A 24369-nucleotide genomic window follows, 5' to 3' on the forward strand; every position below is an offset into this window, starting at 1 on the left:
CTCCATGCAACTTAACTCCCCTAATCCTATGAGTTGCCAATTATTATCTCCCACTTTACAGATAAGGAAACTGAGGCTCCAAGTGGTTTAAAAAACGAACTTACCCAGATTGTAGTGCGTTGGTAGGTAGGGATAACCTGAAAGTTGGGAAATTTCACCCCAAAGCTCACCATCTGAGCTCCCATTCATCTCCCACCAGCTGAGATGGAACGTTATGCTGTGCACAGAAGAGATGCACGCACTGATCTTCAGATAGTTTAAGTCTGAGTTAGAACATTCTGGCAACACCTGATTTCCCTCGGGGGAGAGAGAGGTGAATTGTTATTTCAGACACCTGTTTAGCGTCTACACTTAGCCTTTCAAATCCTGCATGCAGTGTGAAGTGGGGAGAAAATAAACCCCAAAAAGGACTTTTGATGGCAAAAAGATCAGGAATATTTTCTCGAGTTGGATGTGGAAGGTGGTGGCCCAGGGGGAAGCACAGTTTCAAAGAGGACCTTCTAAAAATACTGCCCATTTACCAAAAAGACACAGACCGCGCCTCTGCCCTGCCCCCACATGGCTCCTCAAAAGGAGAAATTGTCTTGCCACCCACGCCTTCCCTCGTCGGGGTGGTGGGGGGCCAAGAGCAATTCAAAAAGGCTATAGAGGGGGCTGAGGCCTTGGAGATGGGTAGTTTGGTTCAAATCTCAGCCCACTAATCTCTCTGAGCCTGTCTCTTCATCTGAAAAACAGGAATACAAATAGCTGATGTGTAAGTTAGACCAAATGGGGTAATGCCTACGAGTCATGTCATTTGGTACCTGGCACTTGCTGGACACTGTGAATTCTAGTTCTATATCATTGCCACGAATGAAGAGAGGCTGCCATACGCAGAAACATGCTGAGAGCTGGGAGAAGGTGAGCTAGAGGGATTCGGTCCCTGCCCTCAGGGAGAGCTGAAGGGCTCTCTCTGCTGCCACAGGATGATCAGGGCCATCTTTTCCCTCCATCCCGCTCTGGCAATGTGGGTTGGAGAAACAGTCCAATGAAGGGACCTTTGAAGCACTTCCTAAGCATCTATAGACATAGGAAACTTGGCTCTGGGGATAGAGGAGGGTCCCATGCCAAGATTCAAGTAGATCTTGGTGTGACTGGGAGGCAGCTGTGGCGTTGTGGGGAAATCTAGAGTCTTGGGCCTGAATTTCAGCTTTGACACCCTCTAATGTAATGGGCTTCCTTTGACTGTAGGCTTCCCACGTAGCTGGCACCCCACACAGACCTCCCCTTGGCCTTCTGATGATCCCGCAGGACAATCTTTTTTGTTTTTTGTTTTTTTGTTTTTTTTTTTTGAGATGGTATCTCACTTTGTCGCCCAGGCTGGAGTGCAGTGGCGCAGTCTTGGTTCACTGCAGCCTCTGCCTCCCAGGTTCAAGCGATTCTCCTGCCTCAGCCTCCCAAGTAGCTGGGATTACAGAAGCACACCACCATGCCCGGCTAATTTTGTATTTTTAGTAGAGACGGGATTTCACCACGTTGCCCGGGCTGGTCTCAAACTCCTGACCTCAAGTGATCTGCCTGCCTCGGCCTCCCAAAGTGGTGGGCTGCAAGGCAATCTTCATTCTCCGGATCTATATTGGGAAAACTGATGTTCAGAGAGGTCAAGTGACTTGGCTAAGGCATCACAGCCAGAATTCAGATGCAAGCTCCTAAACCACGTGACCTTGGACAAGCCATTTCACTGAGGCGTGTGAACCTCCTCTAAGCTCAAATGGGCATAACACTCTACCCTGCCTTTTCCCCAGAGCTTTTTGGGAACTCAGATGGTGTGGAGGATGGAGGCAGAAGTCCACTGTGAGCTGCAAATCCTTGATCACCCAAGAGGAAGTGCTTAAGGTGCAGGCTTCGGTCTTAGGGAAGCAGGAAGTGGGGCGCTGAAATGTGTATTGGGGGCTTCTGGGAGGGGGTTTCTTCTTGTCCAGATTGAGCCAATGACGCAGATCTTAGGCCCTCTGGTGACTTTTTCCCTAGGCAACTTCTCAGTGGTGGTGATGGGGGGCGTGGCCAGACCATCCAAGCTGCCCTGCTGGCTGTGGGGGCCTTTTTTTTTTTTCTGAGACAGTCTGGCTCTATCACCCAGGCTGGAGTGCAGTGGTGCAATGTCAGTTCACTGCAGCCTTGACCTCCCCAGGCTTAAGCGATCCTCCCACCTCAGCCTCCTGAGTAGCTGGTTCTACAGATGCACATCACCACGCCCGGCTAAGTTTTGTGTTATTTGTAGAGATAGGGCTTCGCCATGTCGCCCAGGCTGGTCTCAAACTCCTGGACTGAGGTGATACTCCTGCCTTGGACTCCCAAAGTGCTGGAATTTCTACAGATGTGAGCCACCATGCCCAGCCTATGGGGCCCTTCTTGTTCCTATGAAGTCTGCAGGGTCCCCTTATGTAAAAGAACAGAAAGCTCGGCTTCACAAAGTTTGACCTCGGAAGAAATGGAAGGAAAAGGGTCCCTTTGTCACTCTCACGAACGTAAGAAGCAAACTAATAATGATGGCCATCACACATATTATACTCACCATGTAGAAGCTGTGCTGCCTTAAACTTCTGTTCATTCAGCACTTACTGATTGCCAGTCCCATTGCTAAGGGCTCCGCATGACTTAGCTCCCCTAATCCTTGTGAGTTGCCAATTATTACTCGCATTTTATAGATATGGAAACTGAGACTCCAAGTGGTTTAAAAGATGAACTTGCCCAGGTTACAGTGTGTTGGTAGGTAGGGGTAGTCTCAAAGTTGGTAAATTTTACCCCAAAGCTCACGATACTTGCCTTCTTTCCCTTCTCAATTTATTTCTCTGACTGTGTGCTTAACCACACAGCAGTGTCATCCAGAGTTTGAAGCAGAGCTCATCAATAAGTGGGGGTGGGCTAAATGTCTCCAGGCTCCTCCCTGCGGTCCCTCCCACCATCCCCCATCTGTGATACCACCTGTGTCTCTATGCTTGAGCCCAGAAAGGACAAGGGTGATCATTTCATTGGGAACATTTTGACTGGGGGGAAAGAGCACCAGCCTGGGAGTCTTGGTGGGGGGAGTGGGGGAGAAGGGGCAGGGGCAGCCACCGACAGGCTATGAGGTCTTGTGCAAGTCACGTCCTTCCCGGGGTCTCAGTCTTGTCATCTGCAGAGTGAAGGAAAGAGGTCAAGCTTGAAGGTCCCTGGCAGACCCAATGCCCTGTGAGAAAACTGAGTTTGGGTAACTTATTATTTTATAGATATGGAATTATCTTATAGAAATGTTATAGATATGGAATCATTTTATAGATATGGGCCAAAGTCCAAAGTCACACAACTCATTCATGGAGTTGCTAGGATCAGTCTGGAGCTCTTGTCACGAGATCACACTGCCTCAAAGAGGAGGCAGATTGCTGCAAGGTAGGTTCTTAATAAAGAGCATGGGTGGAATGGGAGGCGGGCATCAGGCAGGAGCTGGGGCAAAGGTGTCTTTTCTCACTGCTCTGAGAGAACAGATTTCGTGCCTGTGTCCCTGACCAAGGGGCTGGGAGAGGTGGAGCATCTCACCCCCAACCATCTCCCAGCTTTGGCCCTGCTCCAGGAAAAGGGCGGTGGCCCCATCTTTCAGTTCTGCTTCCTCTAGTCATGGTTGGCTGGGATCTCGCTGCAAGCCGGTTATGTTTGGGTTCCTGCAGCCCCCGCTCAACCGTCATGAACAAGTGGCCCCAGCCAGTGCCCCAGCTTGGACTGGAAAGATCATTCTCTGTGACATCCGGGGGTCTGTGCTGAGCCTCTACACAGGCAGTGAAAGCTGTGGATGTGTGAAAGAAAATGGGTCTCTGGGCCGGGTGTGGTGGCTCACACCTGTAATCCCAGCACTTTGGGAAGCCAAGGCGAGTGGATCACCTGAGGTCGGGAGTTCTAAACCAGCCTGACCAACATGGTGAAACCCCATCTTTACTAAAAATAAAAAAATTAGCCAGGCATGGTGGCGGGTGCCTGTAATGCCAGCTACTTGGGAGGTTGAAGCAGGAGAATTGCTTGACTCCGGGAGGCAGAGGTTGCAGTGAGCCAAGATTGCGCCACTGCACTCCAGCCTGGGCGACAGAGTGAGACTCTGTCTCAAAAAAAAAAAGAAAAAGAAAAAGAAAATGAGTCTCAGGAATGGGGTGGCAAGTTGAGTGTGTGTTTTCTCATGAGCTTACTCTTCAATGTATTCTCTTCTGGGCCCAGAACAGGGCAGTAGGAGGCTCCCTCTGGTCTTCCAGCTTCAGGGCCAGCTCTCCTCTTACCTCCTCCAGGAAGCTCCCTCTGTTTCTTTCCAGCCTGCATGTCATGTGTGGTGGGTTGAAAGGTGGCCCCCCAAAAGATATGTCCATATCAAATCCCTGGAACCTGTCAGTGTGACTTTATTTGGGAAAAGGGTCTTTGCAGATAGAATTAAGTTAAGGGGCTGGGTGCAGAGGCTCATGCCTGTAATCCCAGCACTTTGGGAAGCTGAGATTGGAGGATCACCTGAGGTCAGGAGTTCAAGGCCAGCGTGGCCAACATGGCAAAACCCCATTTCTACTAAAAATACAAAAATTAGCTGGTCATGGTGGTGAGCACCTGTAATCCCAGCTACTCAGGAGACTGGGGCAGGAGAATCGCTTGAACTGGGAGGTGGAGGTTGCAGTGAGCCGATATAGCGCCTCTGCATTCCAGCCTGGGCAACAGAGCAAGCCTCTGTCTCAAAAGAAGGGAAAAAAAGAATTAAAGATCTTGAAATGACATCATCCTGGATTATCTAGGTGGGTCCTAAATCCAATGACAAGTGTCTTTATAAGAGAAAGAGACTTGCTACATGAGGAGTAGGTGATGTGGCCACTAAAGCTGAGTTTAGAGTGATGCAGCCACAAGACCACAAGTCAAGGATCACCAGTAGTTCCCAGCAGCTAGAGGAGGCAAGGAAGCATTCTCCCCTCGAGCCTCCAGAGGGAGCGTGGCCCTGCTGACACCTTGGCTTCAACTTCTGGCCTCCAGAACCTTGAGAGAATAAACTGCTGTTGTTCTGAGCTACCTGGATGCTGGTACCTTGTTTCAGCAGCCCTGGGAAATGAATATACCATGGAAAGATGGACCTGAACCACAGATCCTGGCAGAGGCCTTAGAGCCACACAGATGAGCCTTCAGCTTGGCTTTCCCCAGCAAGAGCTACATGATCTTGAGGAAGCTGCTTGTCTTCTCTGGGTCTCAAGTTCTTCATCTGCCAATGGAGACAATAATGCTTACTTCCTAGGTTTTAACAGCTTTATTGAGATGTAATTCACATATACAATTTGCCCACTTAAAAAGTACAGTTCATGCCTGTAATCCCAGCACTTTGGGAGGCCGAGGAGACAGGCGGATCACTTGAGGTCAGGAGTTTGAGAACAGCCTGGCCAAAATGGTGAAACACTGTCTCTACTAAAAATGCAAAAATTAGCTGGGTGTGGTGGTGGGCGCCTGTAATCCCAGCTGCTCAGGAGGCTGAGGCAGAAGAATGGCTTGAACCTGGGAGGCAGAGGTTGCAGTGAGCCAAGATTGCACCCTGCACTCCAGCCTGGGTGACAGAGACTCCATCTTAAAAAAAAAAAAAAAAAAAGTACAGTTCAGTGTTCTTTTGGGAATACTCAGAGAGTTGTGTGACCATCTCCCATCCCCACAGTCAATTTTAGCACATTTCATCACCCCCTAAAGAAACTCCAGACCCATCAGCAGTTGTTCCCCATTTCCTTCCAAAATCCCTCTCCGCCAAGCCCTAGGCAACCACTAATATGCTTTCTTTCTTAAAAAAAAATTAATAGAGATAGGCTTTTGCTATGTTGCCCAGGCTGGTCTTGAACACCTGGGCTCAAGCGATTCTCCTGTCTCAGCCTCCCAAAGTGCTGGGATTTCAGGCATGAGCCACCATGCCCCGCCCCTTATACTTTATGTCTCCATGGATTTGCCTGTTTTGGTCATTTCAAATAAATAGAATCATACAATATGTGACCCTTTGTGTCCGGTTTCTTCACTTAGCATTTTTTTTAAGGTTCATCCATGTTCCAGCATGTATCAGTGCTTTCTCCCTTTAATGGTAGAATACTTTATTGTACAGATAAGCAACATTTTGTTTATCCATTTATTTTTTGGTGGATATTTGGGCTGTTTTTATATTTTGGCTATTTTGAATTATCCTTCTGTGAACATTCGTGTATAGGTTTTTGTGTGGATATATCTGGTTTTTCTTGTTTTCTTTTGTTTTATTAATACATAATATGATACATATTTATGGGGTACATGTGAATATTTATTACATGCATAGAAGGTATAATGATCATGTCAGGATATTTGAGGTATCCACATCTGGAATTGTTTAAAGATTAAATGAAATAGTGTTAAAAGTATTTAATATGCCCTTCAACAAATGATGAGGGAATCTTAGAATCTGCTCAGACTCCTTCAGTTTACATATTAGGAAACTGAGGCACAGAAAGGAGCAGAGACTTGCTCAAGTCCACCCAAAGCAGTAGAGCAATGTGGTTAAATGCAGGGCTTCAGTCAGACTGTCTGGGTTCAAATCCTGCTTCCACTTGGACATGGTTTCCTTACATAAATCACTTCACCTCTCTGAGCCTCGGTTTTCTCATATGCAAAGTGAGGATAATAATAATACCTTCCTTACATGGTTGCTGATATGAGTATTAAATGTGCCAGCTCATGTGCCTGGCATATAGGAGGTGCTTTATAAATCTTAGCTGTTACCACTCATGGCATTGCCAAATGTGGGACGGGTCTCCTGACTCTCTGGTGTGAGATTGATGGAATCCACACTTTCCAGTTCCCTTTTCTACCTCCTGGGTATCTTCTCATATGGTTGTAAGTTCCTTGGAGGAAGGGAATGTGGCTTCCTCTCTCCACCACCCTGAGCATATAAGAGGTGCTGAATGAGCGCTTTTATTCACTCCCTCTCATCCCCAGCCCTCACCAGCTGGGAGTTGTTGTAGGTGTCAATTTTCTGCCTCTTTCCAACACCCTGTGAGGTGACTGAGCATTGTCTTCCCTCCCAGGCAGCTCACAGTGTGCCACCATGGAGTTGGGGCCCCTAGAAGGTGGCTACCTGGAGCTTCTTAACAGCGATGCTGACCCCGTGTGCCTCTACCACTTCTATGACCAGATGGACCTCGCTGGAGAAGAAGAGATTGAGCTCTACTCAGGTGGGCCCTCCTCCCTCTGGTCTCTTCCGGTATCCCCCACCACTCAGCTTGCTGTAGAGACGGCAATCAGGGGAAATTCTGGTCCCTGTGCTCCCGTCAGCACCACGGACAGCTCCCACGTCTGTGGGACGCTCTCTGCAGATGGGGATGATCTCCCAGCCCTGCCCCGCCTCTCCCTCGTTCCCCACCAGCCCTCTTTCCAGAAATTTCCTTCTTCATCCAAGGGACTTTTCCTCCCAGAACCCGACACAGACACCATCAACTGTGACCAGTTCAGCAGGCTGTTGTGTGACATGGAAGGTGATGAAGAGACCAGGGAGGCTTATGCCAATATCGGTGAGGAAGCACCTGAGCCCAGAAAAGGACAATCAAGGGCAAGAGTTCTTTGCTGCCACTTGTCAATATCACCCATTCATCATGAGCCACGTCAGGCCCCTCCCACAGAAATCATTGCAAGGGGGATGCGGAGCAATGGCTGGAGGAACGGAGACTCCAGGGAAGAGAGGGGAGATGGAGGCCAGTGGGGGAAATAGGCCCCTTCACTAATGACGACCAAGAAAACAAAATCTCATGTTTACATCCTCCACCTCCATTTCTATATGCATTTCTGCTTCTTGCTCTTCTGTCCATCCTTTCTACAAAGCCCATACCATACACTTCTTTCCCTTTTCCTCCCAGCTCCTTAGCCAAGCTACTCTAGTATTTGTAATAACTAGCATTTACTGGATACTCATAGTATGCTCATTGCTGTCCATACATTATCATCTGGAATCCTTACAACAACAAAGGAAATACATATTATTAGTTTCTGTCTTTTACAAATGAGGAAATTGAGGTTTAGAGAGGTGAAACGACCTACCCAAGTTTGCATTAGAGATAGTAATGTGCAGATCTGAAATTCTAATCTAGGTCTTTCTCATTTCAAAGTCTCCATTTTTAACCACAAAAAAAGAAAGTGTCTGGGGTTGGAAGATTTGCTAAGGCTTAAGCAGAGAAGCTAATTTGTAGCCTTAAGAAGAGCTACAGCTTTCAGACAAGGGCAGGACTCTTGGAGAGAGGTGGTGGTGGTGTTGCTGCTAGTGGTTTGTTTTTTGGGGGAGAGACGTGGGATAGAGAATCCCTTCTCACCAGCATCACCACCACCTCATACAGAGCCTATGTTGAAATAGAAAAAAGTGGCCTTTTTCTGGAGGATGCAGCCCCTACCAGGAAGTAACTGCTTGGCCATCAAAGTACAAGCCGGAGTCCTGCCCCCATTTTCTTTGTTGGCTTGGGCACCTGTGTGCAGTGAACAACCTGCAAAACTCTTCTTAGTGGTCTTTTTCCTGGCAACCCAGGAACAGCAGCATTCAGCAGTTCTGTGCTTGATCCAAATGTGGCCAATTTTTCCCCAGAGCACAGTTTATTGAAAATCATACCAAGGAAGAAAATGGAGGAGACTAGTAATTGTTCATGTTTCAGAAATTACAGAACTGAGGGCTTGACTGCTTCCTTCCCTTCCTGGGGATTTACATGGGGGAAGCAGAAGTGATTGGGGCTGAGGACATTCACATTTCCTCACAACTGGAGGCAGTCATTAAGGATTTGGGCATGTCATAGGATTTGGGTGTTTTTTTCCCCCCTTAGTGGCATCTCCACAGGCAGTGAAAGCTGTCTAAGCAAATAGGTGAGGCAGTGCGTTAGTCCATTTTTTGTTGCTTAAAACAACATACCTGACACTGAGTAATTTATAAAGAAAAAAATTATTTCTTACAATTGTGGAGGCTGAGAAGTCCAAGGTTAGGGGCTGCATCTGGTGAGGGCCTTCTTACTGGTGAGGACTCTCTGCAGAGTCCCAAGGCAGTGTGGGGCATCACGAGGCAAGAGGTTTCGGTGTGATAGTCTCTCTTCCTCTTCTCATAAAACCACTAGTCTTACTCCCATGACAACCCATTAATTTATTAACCTGTTTATCCACTAATCCATGAACGGATTAACCCATTCGTCAAGGAAAAGCCCCAGTCACCTCTTAAAGGCCCCACCTCTCAATACTGCCACATAGGGGATTACATTTATACATGAGTTTTGGAGAAGACAAACATTCACGTCATAACAGGCAGCTTCACCCAAGTCTGCTCCTCAAGTCTGTGGGTTTTCTCTCTGCTTCTGGAAGGTGAAGCCCAGGCCTGGGCAAGTATTCTTTTGCAGCATCCTGAAATATGACCTTAGCTTCTAAATATGTACAATGGAGATAATAATCACACCCACCATCATGGGATGGTTGTAAGACTGAATAAGTTACAATGTGTAAAGCATTTAGAAAAGGAATTTGCACAGAGTAAGCATTCAGTAGATGTTAGGTACTACCCCACAACCACCATTATCATTATTATCACCATCATTATTATCATCTTCATTTTCATCACCTTCATTATGGCCATCATTCCATTCCTCAGCTCAGAAGCCTTCTATGGCTCCCCATTGCTTATAAAATCAAGTCCTAAATTTCCCCAGCATGAAACTTCTACCACCGTCACCTATCTCTCAGGGTTTCCTAAACATACTCTGAACATCTTTCCTCACTCTGCCACTGTGACCCAGAAAGCTATCTGTTCTCCTTCTCCCAGACTCTGCCTCATCTTTCAAGGCCTGGTTCCAGGATCCCTTCCTCCAGGAAGCCTTCCCTGATTGCCCTATTCCACTATAAACTTTTTTTCTCGGACCTCATGTCATGGTGCCTATATTCCAAGGGCTCTGAGCCATGTACCCCTTTATATAGTTACCACTATTTATTGAGTGCCTACTGTATACCAGCTACTGTGTTGGATGCTCTAGATGTAGAACCTCTAATTATCACCATCGATTCCTGGGTAGTAGGCATTATTTATTCATCTTTCACAGATGAGAAAATGGAGGCCCAGAGTGGTTAACTAACTAGCCCAAGATTGCACAGCTAGTAGGGCTAGTGGAAAGTAGAGGTGGAATTTGAACTCAAATCCTGCAGTAACTCTACCATTCTGCCTTGCTCTTCTTTGTAGCAGTAGATAAGTTTTCATGGATACATACCTCACCCTTTTGATTAGATTAAGGGCCCCTGGAGTGTCAGTGTTCATTCATTTGTTTGATCATTCATTCATTCAACAAACATTTCTTGAGTCCCCACTGTGTGCCAGGCCCAGAGGGTCCCCAGCCCAAGGCCTGGCACACAGTAGGCCTTCAGTTAGACCTTGTTGATTGACTGCGCTTTTCCTTGTCTGGGCAGCGGAACTGGACCAGTATGTCTTCCAGGACTCCCAGCTGGAGGGCCTGAGCAAAGACATTTTCAGTAAGTTTGTGGTGGGTGGGGAGGTCTTGGCTCAGCCTGTATTTCCTGCCTTGTTCCCTGGGGGGTGCCCTAATACCTGATGACCATTCATTGATGGGCAGTCAGACCCCTCTCCCCAAGGTGGGGACAATAGAGACTCACCTTGGGCTTTCATTGATTGTGTGAGTTGGTCTCTGGTTTTTCTCAAAGTAGAGCACATAGGACCAGATGAAGTGATCGGTGAGAGTATGGAGATGCCAGCAGAAGTTGGGCAGAAAAGTCAGAAAAGACGTGAGTGAGCCCCTCCCTGAACCAACCTAGCCTTGCTTGAGACCTGGCCTTTCCTTGACTCCAAAGCCTGCTGTGGGTCCAACTTCCTTCCCTAGCTAAGTCCTGTCTGGTTGGGAGGCCCTTTAAAAGCCAACAGGAGCCTTAAAATGTACATCTGATTATTTCATGGCCCTGATAACCCTCCAATGGCTACAAAATACATGCCACAAGGCCTGTATGGCCCTTCCACCCTCTCCAAACCCACTATGAGACACCACACTTCAGCCACCACCAGCTTCTCCACTCCTGTAACCCATGTGCCCTTTCAAGCCTCGGGGCCTTTGCAGTTGCTGTAGTCTCTATCTGGAATGCCCTTCCCCCAGTTCTTCCCATGGCTGACTCCTTTGAATCTTTCTGGTCTTGGCTAAACTGTCACCTCTTCCTGGAACCCTTCTCTGACCATCCTTCCATGTAGATTAGCCCAGTTATTCTCACCTTGTGTGTCTTTTTCCTTGCAGTTTAGCACTCATTACCATCTGGACATATTTTACGCCTTGCTCTCCCACTGTGAGGACAGGGACCTTGTCTTTCTTGCTCATGACTGTTTCCCCAGCATCTAGTGCAGTGCCTGGTATGCAGTAGCACCTCAATAGATATCTGTTGAATGAAAACATCTGTAAAATGGGTGTAACAGTTAACTGCGTACTTATTATGGGTCTGACCATGTGTAAGCCCTGTATCTATTTATTCAGTTCTTAAACAGGTGAATCGCACACAGGGTATGAGATTTTAAAAGTGCAAAGAATATTCAGTGAAGGCTGGGCACAGTGGCTCACACCTGTAATCCCAGCAGTTTGGGAGGCCAAGGGGAACGGATCACTTGAGGTCAGGAGTTTGATACCTGCCTGGCCAACATGGTGAAACCGCATCTCTACCAAAAAATACAAAAATTAGCCGGGTGTGGTGGTGCACACCTGTAATCCCAGCTACTCGGGAGGCTGAGGCAGGAGAATCGCTTGAACCCAGGAGGTGGAGATTGCAGTGAGCTAAGATCACGCCACTGCACTCCAGCCTGGGTGGCAGAGTAAGAGTCTGTCTCAAACAACAACAACCAAAAGAATATTCAGTGAAAAAAAAAATCTCCCTCCCACTCCTGTTCTGTAGTCCCTCAGTTTTGCTCCTGTCTTAGTCAACCTATGTGACCAGCTTCCTTTTTGCCTTGTCAGAAATAAAGCGAGCTCCTGTATTTGCTTTAATTTTCCATGCAAATGACCACATTTTATTTACACTATTCTGCACTTTGCTTTCTTCATTTACTTCATTACTCCCTGTCTGGGAGGTCATATTCCATATTATTGAGGGAGAGGACATGGTCCTATCTTCAGCAGCTTCTTTATTTTCTTTCTTTTCTTGTTTTTCTTCTTTATGTTTTCATTTGATAAATATTTCCCCCCAAGATTTTATTGTGAAAGTTTTCGGCCAGGCGTGGTGGCTCACATCTGTAATCCCAGCACTTTGGGAGGCCAAGGCTGGCAGATCACCTGAGGTCAAGAGTTTGAGACCAGCCTGGTCAACATGGTGAAACCCCATCTCTACTAAAAATACAAAAATTAGCCGGGCATGGTGGCGAACACCTGTAATCCCAGCTACCAGGGAGGCTAGGGCGGGAGAATCGCTTGAACCTAAGAAGCAGAGGTTGCAGTGAGCCAAGATTGTGCCAGTGCACTCCAGCCTGGGCAACAGAGCTAGACTCTGTTTCAAAAAAAAAAAAATGTTTTCAAGATACAATAAAGGTGAAAGAATGGTACTATGAAGGTCCATATACCCACCATGTACCATTTTGATTCTACAATTAATGTTGGGTTTTATTCATCTTACCACATCTCTATTCATCTGTCCATCCCTCTATCCATCCACACACCCATTCATTATATTTTTGGTACATTTCAATGTACATTTCAAATGTAAATTGCAGTTTTACACTTCCCCTCGTGTACTTCAGCATCCTTTCTTTTAAGGCCATGCGGTGTTTCGTTGGGTAGATGAACTATAATTTGTTTAAGCAGTCCCTTGCTAAGGGACACGTGGGTTTTTAATCTGTTGCTGTGAGTGCGTGATACTCACTCACTGATTTCTGGCATACTCCTGCAATGTAGGAACCACCACCCCCATTTCATAGATGTGAGATCAAAGGTTCAGAGAAGCTGCATTGCAAAGGCACACAGCTAGCAAGCGGTTCAAAAGCAGGTTCCTTTGTTTTGTTTTGTTTTGTTTTGTTTTTTGGCTCAAACCCATGTTGTGTCCGTATTTGTGACTCGGCCTCTTCTGCTGCTACACTGCCTGGTATGGTTTGAGATGGGGTTTGGGTTCAAGCCAAGGATCTGGGGTTGGAATGGTTAGAGGAAGCGGAGGAAAATGGACCCCCAAGACCACTTCCCAGCCTTGAAGTTAAGGCCATATAGCCTCCTAGAGTCCTGAGCCCCTTCTGGCTTGGGACATCCTCTCCCTGGGGCAGCTGATCACATGTTTTCTCTGCAGCCTTCCCAGAGGAGCTTCCGGCAGACCTGAAGCACTGGAAGCCAGGTGTGCGGGGCAGGTGGGCTGGGGTTGGGAAGGGTGGATGCCTTGGGGAGGGGATGGAAGAGATTGAACTCCTGGCCCAAGTCTGATGGGGACGGTGCATGGTGCAGCCCCTGCCCTTCTTTGGGTAGAGCCTGAGAGCTTGGGGCCCCTTAGAGTCCTCTAAGGGGCTCACGACTGTTTGTGGAAGGTGGTAGGGGCTTGGAGCTAACAGATTGTTCATAGGTTCTATTCTGCCCCAGCTCTCCGTGTGGAGGCCCTAGTGTCCTTCTCAGCATAGCTCTCAGAGCCAAGTCACAAGGAGAGGACTGGGGGACTGCCTGGCACAGAGCAGTTGCTGATCAACACAGCTGCAGCCAGGGCTGAGAAGATGACAAGCATTTCCTCTGTCAGGAGAGACATCCATGCCACTCCAGGGCCCTCCCCATCCCAGGAAGGCCCCTCCAAGCACCCAGCCTCTAACACAGCCCACTTCCTCACAGCTGAACCCCCCACTGTGGTGACTGGCAGTCTCCTAGTGGGACCAGTGAGCGACTGCTCCACCCTGCCCTGCCTGCCACTGCCTGCGCTGTTCAACCAGGAGCCAGCCTCCGGCCAGATGCGCCTGGAGAAAACCGACCAGATTCCCAGTATGTTAGGGGGCTTGGAGAGGGTGGGCTTTGTCCCTCTTGGGAGGTGGATAAGGAGTTGACACTAAGGCAAGGACTGTCAGGAACTGGACCTCACCTCTCCCCAACCCTATCAGTGTCACTCACCTCTGCCCCAGCCAGTTTTATCCTTGGGGCCCCCGTCAGCTCAATCCCTGGCAGAGAACATGCCTCAGAAGGAAACACATCCGTGCGAGCATCAGGAGGGAATCTCCACCAATTAGAGCATTCATCTGCCAGCCTTATTCATTCATCAGCTCTTCATGGAGCCCCTTCTCTGTGCCAACTGCTCTGCTAGGTGCTAAGAATTCCATCAGGGCAGGACAGAAACAGCTACTGCTCTTAGGGAAATTAGGGCCTTTTAGGGGGGTCAGACATTAATCAAATAAGCAAAAGCAGAATCGCAAACACAGGTGCTATGCAAGATCCCACCTCACTGCCTTTGTCTCTTGCAGTGCCTTCCTCCAGTTCCTCGTTGAGCTGCCTGAATCTCCCTGAGGGACCCATCCAGTTTGTCCCCACCATCTCCACTCTGCCCCATGGGCTCTGGCAAATCTCTGAGGCTGGAACAGGGGTCTCCAGTATATTCATCTACCATGGTGAGTGCAGGGCCTGGCTCCCCGACCACCTCTCCCTCCTACCTGACTACTCCCTGACCTCATCCTCCCCATACTCCATGCACTTGGCAGTGGTGCCCTAGCACCTTCTCATGATCCTCCCTCCCCAGCACAACTTTCTCTGTCCCTATTTCCCAAAAATCAAAGCAGAGGAGCAGAGATTCCTGAGGTGGTCTGGATGCATGACCAAGAGTGGTTGTGTGGCCTTCCATATGTTGCTTTCCCCTTCTGACCCTTAGTTTTTCCTTATTTTTTTAAATGTTTTTGTTTTTAAATTGCAACATCAATACATGCTCATTAATAAGCTAATGATAAGTGATGTTTACAAGAATTCACTGTCTCTCTCACTCTTTTAGTATACTGATGTGAATAGTTTGGTGTGCATCCTTGCATAGCTTTCTCTGATTTGTCTTGTTTCCTAATCAGTAAAATGGTCCCTACTGACCCACCACACTGAGGGGTTGTGACTTGTCTCAGGGAAGGTGTGTTTGGGCTGTCAGGGATGAGACCAGGAGGATGCTTCCACTCAAGTCCAGAGCATCCATTCATGGTTGCATGACAGTTTCAGTATAACGCACTGGTATCTCAGAAGCAGAGAAGCAGTTCCTGATATCTAGGAAAATGAGCATTGACCACACAGCAGGAAGAGTGCAATAGTAGTACCTGCCCTAAGCTCCTTATGAGCTAATTGCACCCATTTCACAGATTGGAAAAGCAAGGTTCCAGGAGTTAGACGTAACTCCAGAGCTCTTTCTTCAGCTCTGTCCTGAAATATCTTCCTTTGGAAGTTCTACTCTCTTCTCTCCAGACTTCCTGAGCTCCACAGCCCAGTTTGGAGTAGGGGTGACCCAAGTGCATTTCTGGAATCAATACCTGGTTATTCTCACACCCCTCTCCACCCCCAATGTAGGTGAGGTGCCCCAGGCCAGCCAAGTACCCCCTCCCAGTGGATTCACTGTCCATGGCCTCCCAACATCTCCAGACCGGCCAGGCTCCACCAGCCCCTTCGCTCCATCAGCCACTGACCTGCCCAGCATGCCTGAACCTGCCCTGACTTCCCGAGCAAACATGACAGGTAAGGACCCTTAGGGCTTGTGAGAGATACTAGAAGCAGGATCGAGGCCCTGGGGAAGGAATTGTCTCAAATAAGATCCACAAGCAAAGCTGCCTGTAGGGACAACAGGTCATGTTTAGGGGTCAGTCAGGACAGGGAGGGTCTCCAGGGAGTGGAGGCATGGTTGTGGGGGAATGGACAGCTAGAGAATCCACATCCCATCCAAATACAGCCATCAGCCTTCAGCTGCTTGTTACCCAGCAGAAAAGCCAGACAATGTGGTCAGATCTTCTGAAGTTGAAAACCCTGATTTTTACATAGATATTGTGATTTTTTAATTTTTATTTTATTATTTATTTATTGTTGAGATGGAGTCTCACTCTGTTGCCCAGGCTAGAGTGCAGTGGTGCGATCTCAGCTCACTGCAACCTCCACCCTACAGGTTCAAGTGATTCTCCTGCCTCAGCCTCCGGAGCAGCTGGAATTACAGGTGTGTACCATCACACCCAGCCAATTTTTGTAATTTCAGTAGAGACAAGTTTAACCATGTTGGCCAGGCTGGTCTCGAACTCCTGATCTCAAGTGATCCACCTGCCTCGACCTCCCAAAGTGCTGGGATTACAGGCGTGAGCCACTGCACCCAGCCTGATATTGTGATTTTCTTTTTTAAACCTGAGTGAAATTTTTAAAAGTACAGTTGGCCAAAGAAAGACATATTTGAGTTAGATACAGCCTCAGGATGCTATCTTATAACCTCCGTCTTGGGAAACTCAGCCCATGAAGGCTGTAAGGACTAAGTGGCCCAGAGGGAGGGGGGTCCCCAGGGGTAACCCTCACCCTAAATCTGGCACCTGCTTCTCCATCTCCAGAGCACAAGACGTCCCCCACCCAATGCCAGGCAGCTGGAGAGGTCTCCAACAAGCTTCCAAAATGGCCTGGTGAGTGGTGCGGGATCTCTCTGCCCTGGGTGCTGGAGATGGAAGACCATATCTGGCTTCACATTGCTCATTCACTTGACGCTTATTCAATCCCTTCTTTGTTGGCTCACACACTCATTTATTTATTTATTCATTCATTCATTCACTTATTTGATTATGCCATCATTTCACCATTCACTCCACCACTCCCTCAAATAATATTTATTGCCCTTCAATAAGCCTGCACTGGGTGTTAACATTTCATTTTCAGGCTGAGAGAATGAATGAGGGGCAAGCGAATGATGAAGTGAGTGAGTGGATGAAGTGAGAAGTTGATGAGGATGGGAGCAATGGAAAGTGGGAATAAACCAGTGAATAAGAGAATTACTAAATTACTAAATGCTTACTCTCACATACTGGTCTAAGCATGTTAGGTATGTTAAATCATTAACGTCTCACACAATCCCAATATTATCCCCAATTTTCAGATGACGTTACTGAGGCATGGTGGGATGTATAGCATGCTCAGAATTGCTCCAGCAAGTGGTAGAACCGGGATTTGAACCCAGACACGTGGGCTCCACTGTCTTAACTCTTAACACTCCCTCCCATGACCTCCCCATGGTGAGTGAGTAGTGATCAAGCGAAGAAAAAGCTTAGTGAGTAAATGAAGGAATGAGAAAAGATGGCCATGCATGGTGCCTTATGCCTGTAATCCCAGCACTTTGGGAGGCCAAGGCAGGTGGATCACCTGAGGTCAGGAGTTCGAGACCAGCCTGGCCAACATAGTGAAACCCCGTCTCCATTAAAAATAGAAAAATTAGCCGGACGTGGTAGTGGGTGCCTGTAATCCCAGATACTTGGCAGGCCGAGGCAGGAGAATCGCCTAAACCCAGGAGGTGGAGGTTGCCGTGAGCTGAGATTGTGCCAGTGCACTCCAGCCTGGGGCACAGGGCAGGATCCATCTCAAAAAAAAAAAAGAGAGAAAAGGTCTAAAAGGAGTGGACACTTAAACAAGAGAGAGGATGAGTGAAGGAATGGGTGTGGAAATGAGTGAACTAATGAATGAGTGGGTGACTGAATGAAGCAGTTGATGAAGACGGTATGGGGGCCAGATGTGGTGGCTCACACCTGTAATCCCAGCACTTTGGGAGGCCAAGGCAGAACGACTGCTTGAGCCCAGGAGCTCAAGACCAGCCTGCGCAAAATAGTGAGAACTTATCTCCAAAAAAAAAACAAAAAAGAAAAATTAGCCAGGCATGGCAGTGGGCGCCTGTAGTCCCAGCTACTCAGGAGGCTGAGGTGGGAGGATTGCTTGAGCCTGTGAGGTTGAAGCTGTGGTGGGCCATGATTGTGCCATTACACGCCAGCCTGGGCGACATAGTGAGACCCCATCTCTACAAAAAAATCGAAAAATTATCTGGGCTTGGTGTCACATGTCTGTGGTCCCAGCTTCTTGGGAGGTGGAGTCAGGAGGATCGCATGAGCCCAGGAGGTTGAGGTTGCAGCGAGCTGTGATCACACCACTGCATTCCAGCCTGGGCAAAAAAGCCAGACCCTGTCTCAAAACAAAACAAAACAAACAAAAAAACTGTGTGGGGAACAGATGTAAATGATGGTGGCAGTGCTGGCCTTGTGGTGGCTGGCCCTGGCCCTGCCTCTCGCATACCCCCACCCTGACACGCCCCTGGCCTTTGCAGAGCCGGTGGAGCAGTTCTACCGCTCACTGCAGGACACGTATTGTGCCGAGCCCGCAGGCCCCGATGGCATCCTAGTGGAGGTGGATCTGGTGCAGGCCAGGCTGGAGAGGAGCAGCAGCAAGAGCCTGGAGCGGGAACTGGCCACCCCGGACTGGGCAGAACGGCAGCTGGCCCAAGGAGGCCTGGCTGAGGTGCTGTTGGCTGCCAAGGAGCACCGGCGGCCGCGTGAGACACGAGTGATTGCTGTGCTGGGCAAAGCTGGTCAGGGCAAGAGCTATTGGGCTGGGGCAGTGAGCCGGGCCTGGGCTTGTGGCCGGCTTCCCCAGTACGACTTTGTCTTCTCTGTCCCCTGCCATTGCTTGAACCGTCCGGGGGATGCCTATGGCCTGCAGGATCTGCTCTTCTCCCTGGGCCCACAGCCACTCGTGGCGGCCGATGAGGTTTTCAGCCACATCTTGAAGAGACCTGACCGCGTTCTGCTCATCCTAGACGCCTTCGAGGAGCTGGAAGCGCAAGATGGCTTCCTGCACAGCACGTGCGGACCGGCACCGGCGGAGCCCTGCTCCCTCCGGGGGCTGCTGGCCGGCCTTTTCCAGAAGAAGCTGCTCCGAGGTTGCACCCTCCTCCTCACAGCCCGGCCCCGGGGCCGCCTGGTCCAGAGCCTGAGCAAGGCTGACGCCCTATTTGAGCTGTCCGGCTTCTCCATGGAGCAGGCCCAGGCCTACGTGATGCGCTACTTTGAGAGCTCAGGGATGACAGAGCACCAAGACAGAGCCCTGACGCTCCTCCGGGACCGGCCACTTCTTCTCAGTCACAGCCACAGCCCTACTTTGTGCCGGGCAGTGTGCCAGCTCTCAGAGGCCCTGCTGGAGCTTGGGGAGGACGCCAAGCTTCCCTCCACGCTCACGGGACTCTATGTCGGCCTGCTGGGCCGTGCAGCCCTCGACAGCCCCCCCGGGGCCCTGGCAGAGCTGGCCAAGCTGGCCTGGGAGCTGGGCCGCAGACATCAAAGTACCCTACAGCAGGACCAGTTCCCATCCGCAGACGTGAGGACCTGGGCGATGGCCAAAGGCTTAGTCCAACACCCACCGGGGGCCGCAGAGTCCGAGCTGGCCTTCCCCAGCTTCCTCCTGCAATGCTTCCTGGGGGCCCTGTGGCTGGCTCTGAGTGGCGAAATCAAGGACAAGGAGCTCCCGCAGTACCTAGCATTGACCCCAAGGAAGAAGAGGCCCTATGACAACTGGCTGGAGGGCGTGCCACGCTTTCTGGCTGGGCTGATCTTCCAGCCTCGCGCCCGCTGCCTGGGAGCCCTAGTCGGGCCATCGGCGGCTGCCTTGGCGGACAGGAAGCAGAAGGTGCTTGCCAGGTACCTGAAGCGGCTGCAGCCGGGGACACTGCGGGCGCGGCAGCTGCTGGAGCTGCTGCACTGCGCCCACGAGGCCGAGGAGGCTGGAATTTGGCAGCACGTGGTACAGGAGCTCCCCGGCCGCCTCTCTTTTCTGGGCACCCGTCTCACGCCTCCTGATGCACATGTACTGGGCAAGGCCTTGGAGGCGGCGGGCCAAGACTTCTCCCTGGACCTCCGCAGCACTGGCATTTGCCCCTCTGGATTGGGGAGCCTCGTGGGACTCAGCTGTGTCACCCGTTTCAGGTGGGGCGAGGGCCTTGGGGAAGAGGCATCCTTGTGTTGGGCATTAACTGCGGTCTTGGTGCCAAGCCCAGTGCTCTGTGGGGTCTCTTTTAGTATGCAGAGCAGCCGGGTGGGGCAGAATGGATTCTCTCCATTTTTAAGATGAGGATGTTGAGGCTCAGAGAGGGGCAGCCACTTGCCACACAGCAAGTGAGAGGCAATGGCATTCTCCCAATCAATATTTGAAGGCCCGCCATGTGCCAGTCACTGGGGTATGTCTAGAATCTGAGACTGACCTGGGCTCAAATTTGTTTTATTCTTTCCACCCCCTGAGCAAGCCACCGTTTTCTTATGCTAAGAGTAAAGCCATGGTCTCCCCTTGGACTCTCTGCCTCCATTCTCTCCTCTTCCACTCCATTTTGTATTCAGCAACCAGACCAATCTTCTCAGAACTTGAATCTGATTGTATCCCATTCCTGCTTACAGTCCTTCAGGGACACTCCACCACCGTCAGGATGAAGGCTAAATTCCTTAATTTGGTTTCATTAAGTCGGTCTGCAATCTGCTTGAGCATTTCAGCTTAATCTCCAGAGGATTGCTTCCATATTTCCCCCTAAACATACTTTACCCAAGCTGTAAGGTCCTACATAATTGTGCCAATAATTTAGCAGTGAGCTTCCTGGTAGCCGAAGCAAAAAGGGAAAGAAAACCACTGTGTGAGTTGTGAGAAAGTAGGAATCAATAAAGGCTGGAGTGGTCATGGAAGGCTTTCTGGGAAAGGTAGAGGTTGAGCTAAGGAAAGAAAGTATTTTAATAGGTAGGAGGACCCTTCATGGAGCTGCCCTTCCATTAAGGTATAGCCTGGTCACCGTGCCTGGGTCTGAGGCCCTCCCTCCACAGGGCTGCCTTGAGTGACACAGTGGCGCTGTGGGAGTCCCTGCGGCAGCATGGGGAGACCAAGCTACTTCAGGCAGCAGAGGAGAAGTTCACCATCGAGCCTTTCAAAGCCAAGTCCCTGAAGGATGTGGAAGACCTGGGAAAGCTTGTGCAGACTCAGAGGTGAGGGGAGAGGCGGATGGGAGGTGGTTCACGCCATGCAGGTTGAGGACATGTAGGACCCATTCTCAAGTTTGTCATGGGCATTTCCAGTGCCCCCTGTCCTCTGGGACACCCCATGCCCTCTTTCTGGGCAATGGCTAACCAGAGTCTCTCACTGCACTCGCTGCCCAGGCAGAGCCTCCAGAATTGAAAACTTTGCTGCATTCAAAACCTGCCATCATGTGCGCAAGTCTTAGCTAAAGCCATGGAGAACCTCTCCCCTTCTAGGAGTTAACAAGGATGTCTTGTGCACCTAGTAACAGAAGTGACACCTACTGCCACCCTTTGAGGCATTTAGGACAACTGTTGTCCCACATTTATAGATGGCAGAGCTAAGGTCCAGAAGGCAGACAAAACTTGATTACAGAACAAGTTAACCGTCTTTCATTCATTCCTTCATCACACATTGTTTGAGCACCTCTTAGGTGCTGTCTGGGATAGGTACTGGTAAGTGCCTAATCTGAGACTCATTTCCATGAAAGATACAGTCCTGAGACCTTTTATTTTTATTTTTATTATTTCTTAAAGACAGGGTCTCGCTGTGTCTACCAGGCTAGAATACAGTAGTGCGATCATAGCTTACTGTAGCTTCGGAACTCCTGAGCTCAAGCGATCCTCCTGCCTCAGCCTCCCAAGTAGCTGGGATTATAGGTGCACGTCATCACACCAGATGATTTTTTAAGTTTTTGTAGACACAGGGATCTTGCTATGTTGCCCAGGCTGGTCTTGAACTCCTGGCCTCAAGCAATCCTCCTGCCTCAGCCTCCCAAAGTGCTGGGACTACAGTCACGAGGCACCACACCCAGACAGATCTTTTTTTTTAAGAGGGGGACAACAATTGCCCTAAGGAAAGCAATCCCCCTGGGGAATTTGGGGCACTGGGGCAGCCACCATGGAACCCATGGGTAAGGGCTCAGTGACAGCAGTGCCTGCTCCCCCTAACATTGCCTGTTCTTTCCAGGACGAGAAGTTCCTCGGAAGACACAGCTGGGGAGCTCCCTGCTGTTCGGGACCTAAAGAAACTGGAGTTTGCGTAAGCAAAGGGGTGGATTGTTTTGTGGGTCAGCGCAAGGTTTCCCCTGCAACATTAGCTGGGCTTGTACCACCTGAATGGAGATGGATCTCCAGAATCATTCTTACCCTCTTGCCCACCACTTTGGAAATAGCTTCCAGCAGCTGGAAAGTGACCAGTGTGGGCAAATGCTGGAGGTTCTCAGATTTGAAGCTAATGGACCCGTTTGCTGGTTAACATGGTCATTCCCATCACTCATTCAACAGACGTATTGAGCACTTGAATGACTGAGGCTGCTGTCCTCATGAGCTGACAGTCTAATCAACTCCCCTCTGGAGGAGGTCAGGGGGCTTCCTGGAGGAGGTGATATATGCATTGAAGCTTCAGTGAGGATAAGGAATGAGCTGAGTGGGGAGAGGGGAGTAAGAAAGGCTTTCCAGAAATTGTAATTTGGCCAGGGATCAGAAAAGGCCCAATGTGTCCCCAACCTTCCATAGGAGGATGCCACTATGACTATGGAGTCCTTTTCCCTCCTGTGGCCAGGAACTGCACAACGTCCCTTGTGCCTGAGCTTGTTTACTTCCACAGCCAAGGGATGGCCTCCCCGGGGAGAATCTTTCCCCCATTTTGAAGGATTCCCAGGAGCTTTTGACGTGCAGCTAGGATGAAAAAGCAACCCTACTTGCCTGGGACTATCCTGGTTTGAAAACTGAAAGTCTTGCATCCCAAGAAGCCCCTCAGTCCCAGGCAAACTGGGACAGTTGGTCGCTCTATGTGTGGCCAGGGCTGGGGGCCAACACCCTAGGCAGTGCTGCTGGGGTGACAGAAATGGAGACCTAGGCAAGGCTCTAGGGAGTCCAGTTGTGTCTGGGTCACTGAGGAGGGGCAGCCCACCATACATGGGCCCCAAGAAAGCACAATAATTATTATATTTAGATCTGTCAGAATATAGCTTTTCTTTCTTTCTTTCCTTTCTTTCTCTCTTTCTTTCTTTCTTTTTCTTTCTTTCTTCTTTCTTTCTTTCTTTCTTTCTTTCCTTTCCCTTCCTTTTCTTTCCTTCCCTCCCTCCCTCCTTCCTTCCTTCCCTCCCTCCCTTCTTCCCCCCCTTTTTCTTCTTTTTCTTTCTTTCTCTGTTTCTTTCTCTCTCTCTCTCTTCCTTCCTCCCTCCCTATCTCTTTCTTTCTTTCCTTCTTTCCTTCTTTTCTTTCTTTCCTTTCTCTCCTTTCTCTTTCTTTCCATTCTCTTTCTTTCTCTTTCCTTCCTTCCCTTCCTTCCCTTCCTCCCTTCTTTTTCTTTTCCTTTCCTTTCCTTTTCTTTTCTCTTTTCTTTTCTTTTCTTTTCTTTTCTTTTCTTTTCTTTTCTTTTCTTTCTTGAGGCAGAGTCTTACTCTGTCCCTCAGGCTGGAGTTCAGTGGCACAATCACAGCTCACCACAGCCTCAACCTCCCTAGGCTCAAGTGATCCTCCCACCTCAGCCTCCCTAGTAGCTGGGACTACAGGCATGCCCCACCTGACTAATTTTTGTATTTTTTGTAGAGACAGGATTTCACCATGTTGCCCAGTCTGGTCTCGAGCTCCTGGGCTCAAGCAATCCTTCCACCTCAGCCTCCCAAAGTGCTAGGATTACAGGTGTGAGCTCCCGCACCTGGCCAGAACAGGCTTTTAAATTTGCAACTCACCTTCCATCTCAATTATCTCAGGCCACCCTCCTCTACAGGCATTGTCATCATCTCCCCATTGTACAAATGGCAATGCTGAGAACAAGAGACTTTAAATTGTTTATCCAAAGTCATAAAAGTCAGGTCAGCCTGGCCCTAAGCTCCTTCCACAGAAAAAGCTAAATGAATGTTTGTTCCTTGGTAGGGATCTAGATCATCTAATGATTAGGAAGGAGTTGTTATGCCTATGGTATATTCGGTGCTGGTTTTTTTTTTTTTTTTTTTTTTTTTTTTTTGGAGATGGGGTCTTGCTCTGTCGCCCAGGCTAGAATGCAGTGGTACGATCTTGGCTCACTGCAATCTCCACCTCCCGGTTCAAGCAATTTTCCTGCCTCAGCCTCCCGAGTAGCTGGGATTACAGGTGTACACCACTACACCTGGCTAATTTTTGTATTTTTAGTAGAGACGGGCTTTCCCCATGTTGGCCAGGCTGGTCTTGAACTCCTGGCCTCAGATGTTCCTCCCACCTCAGCCTCCCAAAGTGCTGGGATTACAGGCATAAGCCACCACGCCCAGCCTATAATTCAGTGCATTTTATATATAATCTCATTAATCTCAAGAGCTACTGTGGAAGACAGACAGTCATCATCTTCCCCATTTTACAGATGAGGAGACTGAGGCCTGGTGAGGTTAAGTGAC

The 24369-nt window shown here is 49.2% G+C and overlaps 1 protein-coding gene across 12 annotated transcripts in view; it reads left to right on the forward strand.

The window, feature by feature from the left end:
• Window positions 1-24369, forward strand: part of CIITA (class II major histocompatibility complex transactivator) — a 65506-nt gene that overhangs the window by 12037 nt on the left and 29100 nt on the right. For 7 of the 12 annotated variants that reach the window (XM_057300009.2, XM_008960373.5, XM_034939785.3 and 4 more), the window contains exons 2-13: window positions 7059-7205; window positions 7446-7541; window positions 10447-10509; window positions 10699-10779; window positions 13297-13341; window positions 13821-13967; window positions 14441-14584; window positions 15513-15677; window positions 16526-16594; window positions 18274-19924; window positions 20804-20962; window positions 21963-22034. In XM_057300009.2, coding sequence (XP_057155992.1) covers window positions 7059-7205; window positions 7446-7541; window positions 10447-10509; window positions 10699-10779; window positions 13297-13341; window positions 13821-13967; window positions 14441-14584; window positions 15513-15677; window positions 16526-16594; window positions 18274-19924; window positions 20804-20962; window positions 21963-22034 — 2839 coding nt within the window. Of the gene's footprint in view, window positions 1-7058; window positions 7206-7445; window positions 7542-10446; window positions 10510-10698; window positions 10780-13296; window positions 13342-13820; window positions 13968-14440; window positions 14585-15512; window positions 15678-16525; window positions 16595-18273; window positions 19925-20757; window positions 20963-21962; window positions 22035-24369 lie in introns of those variants that run through there. The other 5 variants (XM_057300010.2, XM_034939781.3, XM_063598371.1 and 2 more) reach the window with 4 other exon arrangements.

Source organism: Pan paniscus, chromosome 18, assembly GCF_029289425.2.
Source record: "Pan paniscus chromosome 18, NHGRI_mPanPan1-v2.0_pri, whole genome shotgun sequence".
NCBI classification, from domain to species: domain Eukaryota; kingdom Metazoa; phylum Chordata; class Mammalia; order Primates; family Hominidae; genus Pan; species Pan paniscus.